This window comes from Amblyomma maculatum, chromosome 2, assembly GCF_055883805.1.
Source record: "Amblyomma maculatum isolate TAMU_Amacu chromosome 2, ASM5588380v1, whole genome shotgun sequence".
NCBI lineage: Eukaryota > Metazoa > Arthropoda > Arachnida > Ixodida > Ixodidae > Amblyomma > Amblyomma maculatum.
In genome coordinates, this window is record NC_139345.1 from 147,570,056 (window position 1) to 147,588,496 (window position 18,441).

The 18,441-nt window shown below is 46.7% G+C and overlaps 1 protein-coding gene across 1 annotated transcript in view; it reads right to left on the reverse strand.

The window, feature by feature from the left end:
• mTerf5 (mitochondrial transcription termination factor 5) overlaps positions 1-11,540 on the reverse strand; it is a 30,926-nt gene extending 19,386 nt beyond the window's left edge. Inside the window, exons 1-2 of the mRNA XM_084595378.1 lie at positions 10,788-11,540; positions 2,855-3,089 (exon numbers count right to left, since the gene is read on the reverse strand). Coding sequence (XP_084451504.1) covers positions 2,855-3,089; positions 10,788-11,311 — 759 coding nt within the window. The 5' untranslated portion in view covers positions 11,312-11,540. The remainder of the gene's footprint in view (positions 1-2,854; positions 3,090-10,787) is intronic.
• Between the last annotated feature and the right edge of the window lie 6,901 nt (positions 11,541-18,441).

Sequence of the window (18,441 nt, forward strand, 5' to 3'; positions counted from 1 at the left end):
CTTATGCTATCTCATCATCACGAAGGTGAGAGCGAAAACAGAGAGAAAGAGGTGCCGTAGTGGAGGGCATCGAACCACCACGCAGCAGAAGCTTTCACCTCATCACATTTTAGTGGTCAAAAGTGCCCCTTATGGCATAAATAAAGCTGAAACTATATACAGTAAACATACTATGTGCAAAAGCCTTGTTTTTAGTATCAAGCCGAACCTAAGCGTAGCCATGCAGATAGCCCTCCCGTAACTCCAGGTTTAACTACAAGCTAAACCACAGCTAATATTTTTTTTTTAAAGCCACTAAAAAGCTTCTTAAAATGACTGAGCAACCATATAGTATACTTTCAAAATATGTTTTGTTTTTAAAATTAGGTTCGAAATATTCGTTTCCATGCTGCTCAATACATAGCCAACAGGAGAAAGAGCCATCACTTATTTTGGACGAATTTTATACTTACAGGCTGTTTGGCTTGCCTTTTGCAATACAGTTAAACATGGTTATAACAAAATTGTAAAACGTCTGCAATTTTACAAGACATCCAGGTTTTTGTTATATCCAGTTTTCGCGTGAAGACCCAAAAGAACAATGCAAAGCGATAACCAGATTAAAAATTAATTAAAAATTGGCTGTGGCTTAGCTTGGTTAAGCCTGGTAATTGCGAAGCAATACGTGGATTCTGCTATTGTACCGCTTGTGGTGATGCTCTGGTTATGCTTACACTAGTATGGCTATGGTGATACTCTTGGCTGTGCTATGTTTCTGCTATGTTTGGCATGGGTAAACACGTACAGGCAAGAATGACGACACACACACGTTACTCGTTTTCATTTTTTATTCAAACCTATAAATACGCTTCGGTGATCTGTGAAGAAATGACTCTTGGTCTGCACATCACTTATCACATATTCGTCAGAAGGTCTGTACATGATTAAGTTTAAACTGCTTCTCCACTGAGTTGTTGACACTGGTTGCAGTTGGCATAGTTCAAAGGAGTATCTGGAGTCGAGGGCTTCGATGAACGATGGGTCTCTTCTGGGATCTTTATTGAAGTCTCCTGTGCAGATGAGCATTCTTCTGTCGGTGCGTTCAGGTAAACCATTAGCCAAGATGTTGACAGCATCGTCGTTTCCTGCGTGAGGCGAAATATATACTCCCACTATAACCTAGTCCAAGACAGCTATTGCCACACAGAGTGCTTCCCCTTGCTTCATCGGCACTGGGGACGTCATGATGGTAGCTTGTAGAGGTTGTCTTACATATATAGCTACCCCTGCATTTCTTGTCTGGTCAGCACGTCTGGCTGCACTTACAAAGTTGAATCTGCATCTTGAGCTCGTCGCCTGGAAAGCCGTTCTTCTCGTTCTTCTGTCTCCATAGCTCGCTGATGCTTTCTCTTTGCAACCTGCCGAAGCGTATAGGCTGGTGGCGGCATCTCATGGGCTTGACGAGAAGAGCGGGAGTCAGGCCACGGCCGTGGCTATGCGCTGCGCAAGGCGACGACGTGAGATAGGGCCCCGTTTTTAAGCAGATGGTATGACGTCACATAGCACGCAACGCCCCTGGTGAGAGGAGCGGGAGTCATACCGCGGCCGTGGCTATGCGCCGCGCAAGGCGACGGCGTGTGATGGGGCCCCGTTTTTACACAGATGGTATGACATCACATAGCGCGCAGCGCCCCTGGTAAGAGGAGCGGGATTCAGGCAGCGGCCGTGGCTATGCGCCGCGCAAGGCGACGGCGTGAGATGGGGCCCCGTTTTTACACAGATGGTATGACGTCACGCAGCGAGGTCACGCGAAAGGTCAAGCGTGGCTATGCGGCCGCGGCATGGTGGAGAGGTCTGCATGGCAGCAGGGTGCAGAGGTCTGCTGTTATGTGCATTTATTTCTAGGCTCTGACGTAGGCCGAGCGGCAGATGCGCCGAAGCCCGTACCCATGAAATCCAAGACTCTTGCATCTGGTCCAGCTGCACGTGATGCCGGTCATGGAAGTCGAACGGAATGTGTACACGAGGAGTCCGAAGCGCAAGGAGAAACTATGCTGAGGATGAATGGCCCCACCTTAGGCAAGAACATTGCTCCTACTGCTGCAGCTGAATGTTCTTTGTCTAAGAGGCCTATTTAATGAGGTGTCCTGAGGGATTTTGGGGGAGGAGAGAGAACGAGATGCAATAAACGATCGGCAACACTGTTCCATTCCCCGTGCAGCTCTGCAAGGTGCCCGGCAGGCGCGCACACCAACAGACTGCCGGCCAGTGCGTCCGAGCACAACGGGCGACCTTTTTCGAAGCCCAACAGCTGAACAGAATGTCACCTCACTGGACAAGCATGGCGGGTGACAGCTAGGAAAGTGACTTCGAAGCATAACTCATGAGAGTCAAGTACAAATACAACGACATGAGAGAAATAGTGCCCGACAATTTTTTTTACTCTCTGGATGGCATGCTATGCACTTGAAATATTCAATTTGGGGTTGTTTCAGTAACGTAACCGTTCTGCTAGGTTCAAATTATACAAGTAGAGCCAGTCGGGTGAGTTTGTAACGATCCATCGCAACAAACAGCACAAACAAACATGTAGGCAGAAGAAACGACAACACAGGACGAGCACTGACTCTCAACTAACTTTATTCACCATGAGCCTTTCCTGTGATTTCCCTTTCCACCCCTCTTGCTTGTAAGTATTGTGTTCTATGGTGAATAAAGTGAGTTGAGAGTGAGTGCTCGTTCTGTGTCATCATTTCTTCTGTGTACAAATTGTTCACGCCGCTAGTTGTGATGGCAGGGTTCAAACTATTCACCTCCTTGTTGGCTGCTTTGCATTCGAGTGATTAAACTGACTATAATTGTAACAACAGCACACCTCCTCGCGGGAGCAGCTGAGCCGCCAGGCCAGGTATCCACGCAGCACAGCTCGCTTCACTTCAGCCACACTCATGGTGAATGGGTAGTGCAGGGGTAGCCCCGACAGGATCTCCGCACGAACACCCACGGGGCAGTCCAGAAAGGAGAGCAGCTGCGTCGCAGGGTCTGTCTCCACTGCCATCTCGCCTGCTAGCTTCAGCTTGTAAGAAGGCAGCGTCATCAGCTGCACATAGCTGCGAGGGAGAAAAAAAAATGTTATGAGAGGCATAGCATCCCAAAGAAAAACATGTGCTATACTCCCAGAAAACTTTTTTATGGCTATGCAGGAGCTTCGGTCACAGCGTTACTACACCGAATAGTCCCGGCATATCTGTTTTCAGTCAGGGTTTCGATTTCTGTTCTGCCTTTACTAGAAATAAGTTTCCAAACTGCCAGCGATGCAGAAACGTGTTTCTTTACTCCACTGTCTTAAATGAACATCAAATCGCAGTTCACGAATATCCCATGTTACTTATGTTGTCAGAAAAAGTGCATTACGAAAGCACACAGAACCTGGTGGGTAGACGCAGGAGAAGCAACCGATGTACGCTTTGCTGGACTCCCGTCGCCACAGCCATGCACCAACACAGAAGACAGTGCAGTCATCCCATATGCGCGCCATAATGCAGCGATTTAAAATGCACCACACTAACGCTGTACTGTTTTGTATTGCAGTACAATCTCGATGAAATAATAAAGTGAATATTTCCGTGATGGTGTAATATATTCCAGAGCACGATCCACATGATTTCTGAACGGACTATATTCTTCTGCGCAGTGAAACAATAGTCACAAAAAGTTATCTGGTGGTATATATGTGGCGCCATTGTAAGATATTAAAAAGAATGAATGAATAAACAAAATAATAAAATAGGTGAACAATGCAAATGCAACAGTCCATCAGTTTGGGTGATAGAAACGCAAGCAATGCTAAGGTGCGTAACTGATTTTGAAATACCTAATAGTTCAGAAACCTACTTCGCTGAGGAGCACCGAGGGAATATATAGTATGCTTATCATGCACCACAAATACTCAGCTGCACCGTCGTTTGCTGTGCCTTGGGCAGAATATAGAAAGAAATCAGCTGACAACTTACCACAGTTTACAGTTCTTGCAGCACAACAATTTCTGCATGGTGCTTTGTAAACAAAAATTCAGCGCAAGATATTTGCTTCCCATAGTTAACATGCCATTTATAGGGGGTAGAAGCAGGATGGAGAATTTTGGAGCAGCTTTGGGGCAATGAAAGGATTCCAATTATGTTCTGGAGCATGTTTCTAGGGTCAAACGCCTTTGATAATTGCATTTTTCTCATCTTGACACACAAAATCGCCAATGTGATTCGTTTTGATGCAACATTCAATGTCTTTTTGACTATGCACGCATCCCTAACAAAGCAATACAAATGGCCAGAACATGTAAAAATATTCAAAAGAACACATGCAGACTTGAGGAAACAGTTACCACTAAATCAGCAGCAAATGGAATGCTTTCTTGTGCACTTCATAATTGACCTAAAGCTTTTGCCTATTTTGGCTTGATAGATTTAAATGTGGAGACTACCACTTTGATGTGCTCATGCCGAACCAATTGGCTGGAGTTTACATTAATAAGCAGTATAGTTCTGCTCTCTAACTTGTGCATATCCTTTTTGATTCTACATTTGAATAAATTCCCAAGCACTGGCCAGTAGCGCCTTCAGCGTCTTTACTTCACTTTCCTAGTGACTGATAATGCTTCAAGTACATGCATGCTTTTTGTCTGACATAGACATGACATACTTATCATTGACAAAGGGGTTCGATGTTGAAGGACCAATTTGTTTTCACAGCAAAAAAACAACTTGTGTATTTTGAAGGAGACAAGTTTCCTAGTGGCTTGGAGTAGTTTGTTCTATCTGCTTCTATTGCTACTCTCAGTTCTCTCCACTGGTGATAAAGAAGGCTGGGAGAAGGTGCTATGTCACACATACTGTGCATATTTTCGCAATTCCCTCCAATCGCTCAGAGCTCATATTAAATTTACTCATGAACAAATCTTTATTATGCTCCATGCTTCTGTAGCGTTTGAAATTTTCTTTGTATTAAGTACAAAATGCATTACAGCTCTGCCCCCAGTACACTGAAAATCGTTCCCGTGTTCAGCCAAACTTAATAGTAAAACACTGTTGTAGTCGTTTGGAGCAATATTTCATTTTGGAGCTGGATAGAACAAACGGAGCAGCGCTTCCACCCCTGTATTTGTAACGAAACATGTTCCGTAATTAGTGGCACGTGTCTTTCGATATTTTGTTCACATCAAAGTTATACTGAAGTAATTGTTTCTTTTAAAAAAAAAAGCTGACTTTAAGAACGCTGGGCTCCAAAAAGTGTTGATGTGTACACTTTACACAAGTCTATCCCTACTGTTTGCTGCTTAAGTAATTGTCTCTTTAGCCTTCACACTGTGCACGCACATTTAATTTCAAGCACATGCCATGTTGCCCAATTTGCTATTGTTAAATGTTAATACAGAAACACCTCTGCACCTTGTGCCTTTTTTTACAGCCCTGAGTGGAAAATCAACTAAATTTTAGCCCCCCCTTCCCGCCCCCCCCCCCGCCTCTGCCTTTACAACAGTTTTGATAGAAATGCTACAAAATATTTGTAGTAAAATTTTATGTACCATTGGATGCAGCTGCTTTTATTTATCCCGGTACTTGGAATAAAGACCTCCAAGTGCTATGTGATATTCTCAGCCGTCAGACGATATTGGGACAGTTTTTTGCATATAGCTTAGAGTCCATTTCTGTTACTGCCCCTAAAGCTGTTATGGCACAGGGACATATACCACCTAGCAAAAAACGCTTAAAGCATTCTATCAGCGCAGCAAAGAGAGTATTGCTTTCTATCACTGGGCAATGCTGGAGATTGCATAAACTACAACAAAACGAGGCGAACACTTAGAAAATAAAAAAAAGCACTATGCAATTAAGAACGTTTGTAATACTATACACATATCAAGTCATGTGGTCGGATGAGGGTAGTGATACAGTACAATAATAGGTTTGAGTTCTTAATGGCCAGAGAGTTTGATGTGGCATGCGATGAAATCATCATCATAGCCATCAGCCTATCTACATCCACAGCAGTTGAACAAAGGCCTCTCCCATATTTCTCCAACATATGTTGCATTGGATGCAGCAGCCCCACTGTAGTATATTAGTTTGGTTTTGCTTGTATGGATTGGATTTATACTATCATGTGTATGTGCTCTGGTTTTGGATATGACTTGTCACACGGCTGATTTCTATAAAGAGAGGTGTTTCTCAGAGGCCGATATCGCTAACGTCGTGCCTGGGGAAGCTCCCAGCCAGCATGAAACATCGGCCAATATTACATTACATTGGAAGTAAACTAGACATATGTAAAGCTAGCCTTTACCAACATAGTTACAATATTAGGCCCATGGTTTGCACTGCCTGGGGCTGATGGTGCATGTAATACTAAACAGACTTCAGGAGTATGCAGAGGAAAGAGCGGTAGTTTCCGAAACAATTCTAGTTTTCAGGATCAAGTTGTCCGTGCAGGATGTAATGATTCAACTCAAAGCAGATATCACTGACCCGCTGATAAAGGGGGCACAAAAAATGTACTGGGCCTTGATCTACAGAAAGCCTCTGACAATGTCAAACATGAAGCCATACTAAATAATATAGAGGAGATTGCCCCTGGCAAGAGGATTTACGATTATGCTAGGGATCTTCTAATTGAAAGAACAGCAGAAATAAGCCTTGGTGACACCAGGTCAGAAACAATTAAGCTAGGAGACAAGGGCACCCCACAGGGCTCAGTGCTCTTCCCTTTCTTCTTCGACTGGCATTAAAGAACCTTCCACCATTATTGAAGACTGTGAAAGGAGTTAAACATACGTTATAGGCTGATGATGTCATAATATGGACACACACAGGCAATGATGGAAATTTAGAAGAAAATCCCCAACATTCAATTGACACTGTTGAAGAATACATGCAATGGGCAAGGCAAAAATCCTCACCAGGCAAATCTGAACTTCTGGTAATTAAGGGGTTATAAAACCGCAATATCAATGCAGAAGAAATTCTGGTAGAATTAAATGGCACACCTGTAACCAGAGTGGACCAAATCAGAATCCTGGAACTGATAATGCAAGAAAATAGAAAGAACACAGAAACAATAGACTTAAGTCAACAACTCACATGACAACCAGGTTGATAAGGAAAATAGCCAACAAAAGATGGGGGCAAAGAGAAAGATTTGTGCCAAATTGTTCCGGCTTTTGTGATAAGCAGAAGTGTATACTATCCCCTACCTCAAGCTAGCGGTGGCAGAAAAGGACAAAATAGGAGGAATCATAAGGCAGGCATATAAAGTAGCACTGAGGGCTATCCCGCTGCACCTCTACGGAAAGACTTCCTAAACTGGCGGTCTACAATAACACCAGGGAACTATGCGAGGCACATATAATAACACAGTTAAGGAGGCTTGCCACCACATCCACGGGATGGAAGACCCTGGGTAACCTAGGACTACGAGATAGAATCCCAGAAAGAAATGCACAAGTAAAACTGCCAACCAAAGTGAAGAACGCACTCACTATTAAACCGCTACCAAAAAGCTTGCACCCTGCTTTTCATGAAAGCAGAACAGCAAAAGCAAAGGCCCTTGAGGCCAAGTTAAAAGGCTCTGAATACATCGTTTATGCAGATGCGGTGGAATACGAAGGAGGCAACTCTTTTTTGGTCGTGAGCGTCAATGAATCGGGTAAACATTAATGACAGGCTTGACAAACAAGTCGGGAATGGCTGAGGATGGTCAGCACCAAAGCTGTTATCATAATTAGCGACAAAAGCTGCTATAAACAATTTTGCGAGGGGCAGAGCGAATTTTAAGATATCAAGACTGGAACCAAAAAGCCAAAAAAAGGTGGTAATAATATTGGTGCCAGCACACTCAGGGAACAGAGGAAATGAATTGGCTCACAGTATAGCTCGAGGTTATGTCAGCCGAGCAGTGAGCCAGGCTAATTTCCCCAATTTTTCAAGAGATGCAAGAATATCAATTCACGACTATAGGAGCCTTGCGCTAGAGTTTTGAGTAGGGTGGCGCCACTTCGTGGCAGCGCCACTGGATAGTGCAACAGCGGCTCTGCCTATGCTACAGCTCGTATCTCGCAGGCTTTCTACGTCGACTCGCGCTTCTTTCTGCCCCTTGGTGACCGTGAAAAGACTCGCCATATATCATGGATATCATTGTGAACCAGCAGTAGCCTAAAATTAAAAAAAAAAAAAAAAACACTGCTGCTGCCTTCCGGCGAAATGTTGAAAGCGTGTGGCATCGATTTTTCCATGTACCTCTCCATCTGAAAACATCATCACCGCTGCTATATTGCCGCTTGCGTCTTGGGGTGCCACGGACAATTTAGCAATTTCATTGCTCGACTCTACTGTCCTCTTTCATAGCCGCATGAAACAGAGCTACAGTGCGATTGGTACAAGCCATCAGGTGCATGCATGCTCTGGGTCAAGAAAAATGCCTTTTGCCCTACGCTCGCCGCTCTATCAGCTCAAGCTGAAATATATTGAGTACAGCCAGCTATGTGCGCGTGTTTATTTGTGATTGCAAGAGAAACTGTCCGTTATGATACTGTTTTCGGCAGCTGCACAAGTATAAAAACTGCACATACAAAGCAACTAAAGATGAGGATGGCAATCTATAGCTCACTTAAAATGTTTGCTATTTCAATGCAAACACATTCACTTTCAAGGAGAAACAGTAATTTACGGCATTTGGCGTATATTTATGACTACTTAGCAGCTGACAATAGCATTTCAATATGTAATGCGTGTTCCTGAGCAGACAGCGCGCTTCTAATGTGCGATCTCCCCACTGCCCCAACAAGCAAAAGCTCTGGCTCAAGAGCTGCAAGCACATAAGTTAAAGGAGATTGGCAGTTGAGCAGTAGAACGAGGTCAGTGTGCCTTCACTGATATCTGTAACTAACGATGAACGCCAAAACTCTTGCCACGGCAAAATTCAAACGATTCTGCAGTCGCAGCTTCAGCTTTCTGTGTGACTTTCCAGTATGTGGACTCTGTATTTCTAAACATTAAGAGCACGACTTATCAGCTAAACAGGGCGTAAAAAGCAAAAACCAGCGCAGGATTAACTTGCAAGTTCAGGGACAAGCATGTATTGAATGCAATCCCCAGCGGCCAATACATGGCCTGCGCAAGGTGCCTATCAGAAGACTGTGCCTCAGAAGGGTTATTTACGCTGCCTATCCCTGTTGCGGTTTCGTGTATGCAAATGCTTAAGCTTAGTTGCATGTAAAGCTTTCGAAGAGCTCCACGAATTCAAGTCACACCCGCCGGGCTATACCGACTGGCAGAGCACCGAGACTTCATCTCAGATTTCTGCGCGTCGTATAATGCCTGACATTGATTTATTCATTGCCTTTTTTTCATCGTGACAACCGTGAAAGCATATTCAGTGCCTTAAATTCTTTGTAATTCGTACAAATAACAAATTATAGGGGGGGGGGGGGGGGGGGATCCATACCAGATGCAAACGCCGGGAATTTGTACTACCCAGCAGATGATAAGATGCCTAGACGGCACTTTTTAGCACCATTTTCGTAGCGCCCCCTAGGCAACGCAAGTCACTCATACTAATCACTTTAAGCTAGAAAGGCGGATATATCCTCCACCAGACAAGAAACTTGAAAAAAGGCAGGAAGTAATCTGGTGTCAGCTCGAGATGCGAGCCTTCTTTAGCCCGTCTAAATTATTAGCACACATGTACCCAACACAATACATTCCAACTTGTAAAGCCCTACTACCAGTCCCTCCACTAAAGCAGTGACAGGCTATGCTGGCCAGCTCAGACCCGTTGACGCATGTTTGGGCTACTGAGTGGGCTCATAAGGTCGCCAAGAGACACGGACTCGGGGTCATCTAAGCGGAGTGCCCACATATCGTTTAATGCTGGCAATAAATGTTTTCCAATCCAAAATCTGCATTCACCTCCAACAACAGGCCTTGGCTACATTTCTTCAGGGCCTGTCCCAGTCCTCAAACTACAACTGAAAAGCAACTGTTTTTGCTATCATGGACACATCACTGCAGCTTTCTGGGCAAATCAGGGCCAAGTCAGCACCCCCGAAGAAATGTACATAGCAAACATGTTAATATTGGAGGTACATACATATATAGCAGCCATTCAATTGATAATCAAGATGAACACTTGGGCGCCACGTGAAAAAGAGCATGCTTGATGTGCAACCAAATGCAGATTCTGAGCAATTCAAAAGTGCAGTTCCCACCAGTTCCGTCTTCCGTAAACATTAAGCAGGGCGGGCAGTTCAACAAAAATGCAAAGCGAAACGATGTATCCGGTAAGAGCAAACACATTTTCGGAAATCATTCCGTACTCTGTTGAAGCTCAACATTAAACACTGACATATGTTGCAAAACTGTTCACTGATCCCTACTGTCCAAAAATTATACTGAATGCTAGAAATATCTTTACTATCTCGCTAGCAAAACTAGACTGAATAAAAACATGCCTTCAAAGGGGTGCTCATGGAAACCACTTGCGTCGTTGCACACCAGAAAAGCGCGTTCACCACTATTCAGCTTGGGTCCTACGTCATGAGAGTAGAAAGCTAAATACTGTCAGTATGCAGCTGTGTAGGTAGAAAAGAGCTGGAAACTACAGCGCGTTCACCACTGTTCAGCTTGGGTCCTACGTCATGAGAGTAGAAAGCTAAATACTGTCAGTATGCAGCTGTGTTGGTAGAAAGGGCTGGAAACTACACCTGCCGAACATATACCAGGACTAAGAGAACAGTTAGGCACGTCAAAGATGATCACCTGATGACCCTTGACGGTGTGATCTTCTTGATGCCACACTCCTCGAGGTTCCGGTAGCGCTGTTCGGCCGTCCCGAAGGGGAAACTGAAGATCTCAGGGTGTCGCATAATATCGCGCACAGAAAACAGCGACTTGAGCATACCGATATTCTTGAGCAGCGTTTCGCGTCGGATGCTTAGGATCTTCCGGTTGCCCATCACGATGCTTGTGGCGCTCGCCAGCGAGCACCCGAGCGAGTCCGTCAAGAGCTGGATGCGGGCGCGCGACTGCTCGCTCACGCTGCCTTCAGGTTCCTCAACAAGGCTGAAATCGTCGTCGCGATCTTCAAAAGACGATGGCAACAGATCACTGTGGTCGGCTTGATGCTCTCCATCGTGCTTCGTGGAGGCGAGGCGAGCCTTTGATGTGGACCGGCTGGCCCGCGACGTCCCAGATACCCTTGAAGGAGCCGTCGCCGCCGACGACGCACTGCGGGCGAGCTTCCAGCACAACCCGCCGCCGATTCTGAGGCCATTCAGCAACATTGCCACGGAGTTTTGCCGATAGCTACTTCACGGCACGATAGGATAACACATTCAACACACTCTGCGCAGCTGGTTTACTCACCAGCGTACACAACAAATACAGTGCCAACAAGCAACCAGCGCACATTACAAGCACCGCTTATGGTCGCCATGTCGGCCATGTGCGCCGACTTTAGATTCTAGGACATGCTAGAATGTACCATACTGATTGCATGCGTGAAGCAGATTTACCAGTCCCGCCACCTCCACGCATACACACGTAGTTTCACCTTGTTCGCGGGTAATTTAAACACGTGAATCGGAACCCTTGTGGTGCGCTTTTACACAACCGTTTTATACGCATGTGTATATATATATATATATATATATATATATATATATAGGGGAAATGAGGGTGCTCGTTATAATACATGAAGGAAAGAAGCCAACAGTCGGCGAGGCCAAGGAAAGCGTTGGGGATAGTACTTTGTCTTTTTTTTTTTTTTCAATGTTTACTTGGATAATCACAGAAATAAGTAATGTAATCTTGTTTAGGGGAAAGATAATTAGACACGAAGTAGAAGAAAAAACAACGTGCCGATGGTGGGAACCGAGCCCACGACCTCCGAATAACGCGCCGGCAGGTGCTCTTCCAACTAAGCTACATCGGCCGCTGTCCCCCCTGCTACTTTTTTAGGTATTTATGTTGTCTGTATACGAACCTTGAGAGTGTTCACCAGCGCCACCCTCAGCCATAGTGGCGGACATGGGACGTCCTTTGTTACCGCCAGCGTCACGTAGAATGTGATCAAGAGCGAGGGCGAAAGCTGTGCTAGAACCCTCTTACGCTACCTATGGCTTCAAGACTGCCAGAACCGAGACCCCGTAAGCTACAAGCAGATCAATCAAGGGGAAATGAGGGTGCTTGTTATAATACCTAAAAAAGTAGCAGGGGGGACAGCGGCCGATGTAGCTTAGTTGGAAGAGCACCGGACGCGTTATTCGGAGGTCGTGGGTTCGGTTCCCACCATCGGCACGTTGTTTTTTCTTCTACCTTGTGTCTAATTACCTTTCTGCTAAACAAGATTACATTACTTATTTCTGTGATTATCCAAGTAAACATTAAAAAAAAAAGACAAAGTACTATCCCCAAACGCTTTCCTTGGCCTCGCCGACTGTTGGCTTCTTTCCTTCATGTATTATAACGAGCACCCTCATTTCCCCTTGATTGATCTGCTTGTAGCTTACGGGGGTCTCGGTTCTGGCAGTTTTGATGATGATGATAAACTCTTTATTTACTCCCAAAGAAGGGGAACCAGCCGAAAGACTGGTTGCACTGCTTATAGAGAAGGTCAGCAGGGATCCCTTGGGACTCTGCGGCCTCCAATGCGCGCAAAATGAGCTGGCGCTGTTGGGCGAGCTCGGTGGTACGCAGGAGGGACTCCCACGCATCCCTTGTAGCTGTATTGTCTGCGTTGTGTCGTATACATGTCCACACTATGTGAATGAATGTGGCCGGTTGTGAGCAGTGTTTGCAGCTTGGTGCAATAAGATTTGGGAAAATTTTGCTATATAGCCATGGGTTGGGAAAGGTTTCTGTTTGTATTTTGCGCCAATGGACGGCCTCGCGCCGGGATAGTTCCCGGTGTGCAGGGGGTTATAGACACCGTTCGAGCTAATAATGCTGGAGGATGTCCGTTTATGTAACAAGGCGTGAATGAGTGCCTTGGGGAGTGTCAGAGGAAGCGGCAGGCTGAGGAGGGTGCTCCGCCCGGTAGCTGAGTTCTCGGGCTAGAGCATGCGCCTGTGCGTTCCCGCTGAGCGCCTCATGTGCTGGGGTCCATAGGAGAAGACGAGGTGTAGACGGTAAGGGGAGAGATCGGAGGATAGTGTGTGCCTGTCGGGATATGCGACCTGCATCGAAGTTACGAATTGCCTATTGGGAATCGCTAACGACTACTTTGGTTCTAGCACAGCTTTCGCCCTCGCTCTTGATCACATTCTACGTGACGCTGGCAGTAACAAAGGACGTCCCATGTCCGCCGCAATGGCTGAGGGTGGCGCTGGTGAACACTCTCAAGGTTCGTATACAGACAACATAAATACCTAAAAAAGTAGCAGGGGCGACAGCGGCCGATGTAGCTTAGTTGGAAGAGCACCGGACGCGTTATTCGGAAGTCGTGGGTTCGGTTCCCACCATCGGCACGTTGTTTTTCTTCTACTTTGTGTCTAATTATCTTTCCCCTAAACAAGATTACATATTTCTGTGATTATCCAAGTAAACATTTAAAAAAAAAGACAAAGTACTATCCCCAACGCTTTCCTTGGCCTCGCCGACTGTTCGCTTCTTTCCTTCACATATATATATATATATATATATATATATATATATATATATATATATATATATATATATATATATATATATATATATATATATATATATACCAACACCGATCTGTGACGTTAGAACGATGCGGTGGCGCTTCTATCGCCAGCGTGGTCCGACTGGGGGTTAAAATTAGGCTTAACGCCCATAGGCACACATGGAAGCGAAGTATTCCAAAGCAGTTTTCTAATTTCACGGGCCATCTGTGATGTCGTTATTCTGTACAGAGCAACCATGAACGCCCTGGAATAGATCGTGGAAGTGTGAAATCTCATTAAGAGTATCTTTAAAACACCGCGCAACGTATCGGGGTGCGAGTTGAGAGGGCGACCCATATAAATATATGTAAACACAATTTACCGCAACATTTTGCTCGGTTCTGCAGCGCCCTTCTCACTTTTTGGTGAACGTCTTGTACGACGCCCCGACGTCATGTTGCATGACGTACTACATTCTCTTGCAAGTAATGCAAGTCCGACGACTTGCGGGACCGTTCACAACACTGTCGCGAGTACGATTTTCGTTTGACACGCTGGGAACAAGTATACTGAACACGTAAACACCCAGATCGATGTTTTTGAGGGAGCGCGCAGCGTGAGTCCGACAGGGGGGCGTGGTTTTTGCCTGGGCGACAACAACTGCACGGCGCTAGGGGGCTGATCCGCTAGCTGAGGGAAGCGAGGATACAGCGGGGGCTCGTCTGGTGGTACACCAGTGCCGCTACGCCGAGGTCCGCGATGCCGGACCCGCTAAGCTACTAAGCCGCGATCCATCGGAGCAGTGAGGGCTTCTAATAGCTATCAGTGCCACGTACTACAACGCTCACTCCGATAGACCACGGCAAGCTGACGGAAGGAGAGGTGTTTACTCCCACTCTTCCCGGTAGCCCCGGGCCTCGACAAACTCCTTTAGCTCCGGCTGCCCTTCCCCATCAAACCTGCATTACTCTCTGTGCGGGTTTCTTCCTCTTCATTCTTGATCCCTCCTCGAGGCCTCATGTAACTTAACTGTCCTCCTAATTGCGCTACATTATTTGGTAGCGCAGGCTGAAACCTCTTTACTCTCCGAGGCTCTACTCGCCTCGTCATAACTGCCAGCCCTCATATTCCCTCATATTACATAATCGTTGCGCCCAGCAAACTAAGAGATAATGCAATAATCTAAATTCAACGAATATAATTAGAGCTGTGGCTCTACCTGTCGGACATCAGCGCAGGCTGCTCTCATGATTTTATTTTCAGTTATGGCTCATAGATGGCGCTGCTGCGCTACATTCCTTCCCGGTACATAACAATGATGAGTGTCCTCAATGGTGAGTGTCCTCAGTGTCCTCACTAACAGAACCCGAAAGCTCAGATTTAAGTACCTAGAGTTTGGAGATACACCGCAGCAAAACAGCAGCATTGAAAAGCAGGTAAAGGAGGCAGAAAGGAAAATGTGGGAGGAAAGAATGCAAGGAAAATCAGCATTGGGTATGTATAGAACTCGAAAACAGGATATAAAGGAAGTTTATTCGACAACTCACGAGGGAGCTCATTGCTGTTTGAGGCTAGGACAGGGGCCCTCAGAACAAAAACGTACAGGAAAAAATTTCAGGAAGTAGATATATTATGCGCGGAGTGCGGAACTGAGGAGGAAACAACGGAACATGTTGTTCTAAGGTGCCAAAAACTTCGTCCTGCCCTTCCCGCGGAAAAAGCGGCAGATCTGGAGAGAGCGCTGGGATTTGCTGGGGAAGATGGACGAATGGATGAGGAACGCGTTCTGATAACAAAAGAGAGATTAGAGGATTGGTGGAAAAAGTCAAGAGAATAAAGAGAGGAAAAAAATGGAGGGGGGCAGATACGGGCGAATTAGAAGCTAAAAATGGGGAAGAGATAAATATATTTCTTTTAATTTTTTGGCTAGGCGGCGCAAGCTGCCGTCCGATACAAAGGGCAGAGCCACTATCATCCATCATCCATCCATCCATCCATCCATCCATCCATCCATCCATCCATCCATCCATCCATCCATCCATCCATCCATCCATCCATCCATCCAGTGAACTATAACTATAGTGAACTATGAACTATGAATTATAGTGAACTTTTCTAGTTCACTATACTCACAATTTCACAGTCAGTTAACTTATACAAAGTTATAATAAAAGAAAACACAGAATTTGCAATACTGTATGCTGCACATGCGATGATCGTCCTTTGATGATGCACTGTCCAACGTTACTGCGAAACACTGTTCCAGTAGTTGTCGCTGTCACTGCTCGCGATTCGCCGTAGGTGGCGTCACTATAGGGAGAGGGCGGTAGTAGCCCGCTCTCATTAGCTCACCTCCATGGCTCATGTAGTCTGCTGTCAACAAAATTCAGTTTCCAGCTGTCTGGAAACACACTTCACTCGTAGAGTCTAGTTCACCTTAGCACAGACGTATCCACATACTCCTTTGTGGAAGTACTTGTTCGTACACACGCGCTGCGCACATGCGTTGAGTCCCGTAACGTGTTGTCCTGTAGGCTCCCTAAGTGTTGCAGGCACACACATACACACACACGCGCGCACTTCTTGCCTAATAGTACACAAAGTCGTCTCTTCGTGGAGGTAGTATACGTCGGCCGCTTCTTTCGCGTCTGGTTGGAACAGGGTTGTCCGGGACTGTGTCTGATGTATCAAAGAACTCTTCGTCCGGGACCGTGTGTCCGATGCGTCGAAGAATTCTTCGTCGTTACTGATGCCGAATAGCTGCTCGTCCTCAGTGACCTCTAGGCATGGCTCTGTTGTGTCTTCTGCCCCGACGGGGGTGTGTTCTTCTGAACCGACTTCTGGGTTACTATCCTGGTCTATATAGGGCTTAATCCTGTTAATGTTCACAATATCTTGACGTCTTCGGCGACTTTCTATTTCCCAGTCGTTTTCCGCGGTTTGTCTCACGAGGCGGAAGGGGCCGTGGTAAGGATGCAAACATTTTGATGTGTGACCACGTTTGGATGTAGGCATACGCACGTAAACAAGGTCACCAGGGGTTAGTGGCAGCGTGCGGCGTGTTTGATCGTACCGCAGCTTATTTGCCTCCTGTGACCTTCGTTCCCGCTCTAGTACCAGTTCCATAGCGTCATTCCACCGGCGCATCGTCTCCTCGCTTGTCAGGCCCATGGCGCCCCCCGGGGTTGCCCCTACAGCTACGTCGATCGGCAATGTTGGCTCGTGTCCGTACAGTAAAAAGAATGGAGAGTATCCAGTCGTCTCATGCACGGATGAGTTGTATGCGAACGTCACGAAGGGAAGAAATTGATCCCAGTCGCGGTGATCGGACGAGACGTATTGGCTGATCATTTCAGCGAGTGTCCGGTTAAAACGTTCGCAAAGGCCATTTGTCTGAGGGTGATACGCCGTCGTGCGCGTGTGGTTCGTTTGAGACAGAACAGCTCTTCGATCATGTCGGCCACAAAATGTTGCCCTCGGTCTGTGATCACCTGTTCAGGTGCCCCATGCCGTAGAACCACTGCTTAAATTAAATTGGTTCACAGGAAGGGAAAGGCGTAGTATCTGTCACACTTGCTCTGTGGACACCCGAACCGCGCCGTAAGGGAAGGGAGGAAGGTGGGAATGAAAGTGGAAAGAGAGAAAGAGGAGCCGTAGTGGAGGGCTACGAAGTAATTTCGACCACCTGGGGATCTTTAACGTGCGCTGACATCGCACAGCACACGGACGCCACTTCGTTTCGCCTCCATCGAAACGCAGCCGCCGCGGTCGGGTTCGAACCCGGGAACTCCGGCACAGTAGTTCCCGGGTTCGAACCCGACCGCGGCGGCTGCGTTTCGATGGAGGCGAACGAAGTGGCGTCCGTGTGCTGTGCGATGCTTTCGCGGCGCTTGCAGCTGTGGCTTCGGGGACGGCGACGGTTTCCGCCCACTTAGTGTGATAGTCGATCAGTACGAGTACATGTCGATTTCCGCTTGAGGACTGCGTCAGGGGACCCAGGAAATCCATTCCGAGCCGCTGAAAAGGCCACCGAGCAGGCGGGACGGGCTGCAACAGGCCGGATGGCTTAGCTGGAGGGGTCTTGCGAGTTTGGCAGTCTGGACAGGAGCGGACGTACTTGGTTATGTCGGCAAACATTTTTGGCCAAAAATAGCGTTGGCTGATCTTGCTTAGTGTTCTCTTCATGCCCAGGTGCCCTGCTGTTATGTCGTCGTGACAGGACGCCAGAATCTCTCGGCGGAGTGGGTTAGGGACTGCCAAGGCCAGTCTGTCTTCCTTGAAGCCTTTTGCTCTTCTGAACAGAACTTCCTCTTGTAAGCTGAAGGCTCGTGCTGTACGGCGGGTTTTTCTCTGGACAGGTTCACTCGGGTTCCTCAGGTGCTCAATGATAGGTCCGAAGAAGTGGTCTTCCCTCTGGAGCTCAGCAATTCTTTCCCTCTGGTCGTCCGCAAGGAAGAGCGGCATATCTTCACATAAGGGGTGTGTGCCTTCTGTGTTATATGGGAGACGAGATAGCGCGTCTGCGTTTGAGTTCTTGATACCTGGGCGATGCTTGAGGCTGATGTTGAATTCCTGAAGGAGCAAGCTCCATCGCGTGAGACGTCCACTTGGATTCTTGGTGGTCATGAGCCACGTCAGGCTAGCTTGATTGGTGACGATGGTAAACGGTATGCCAAATAGACACGGACGAAATTGCCTGACCGCGAATATTACCGCGAGATATTCCTGTTCGGTGAAGCTGTAATTTCTTTCGGCCTTATTCAGATGTCGGCGGGCGTAACTGA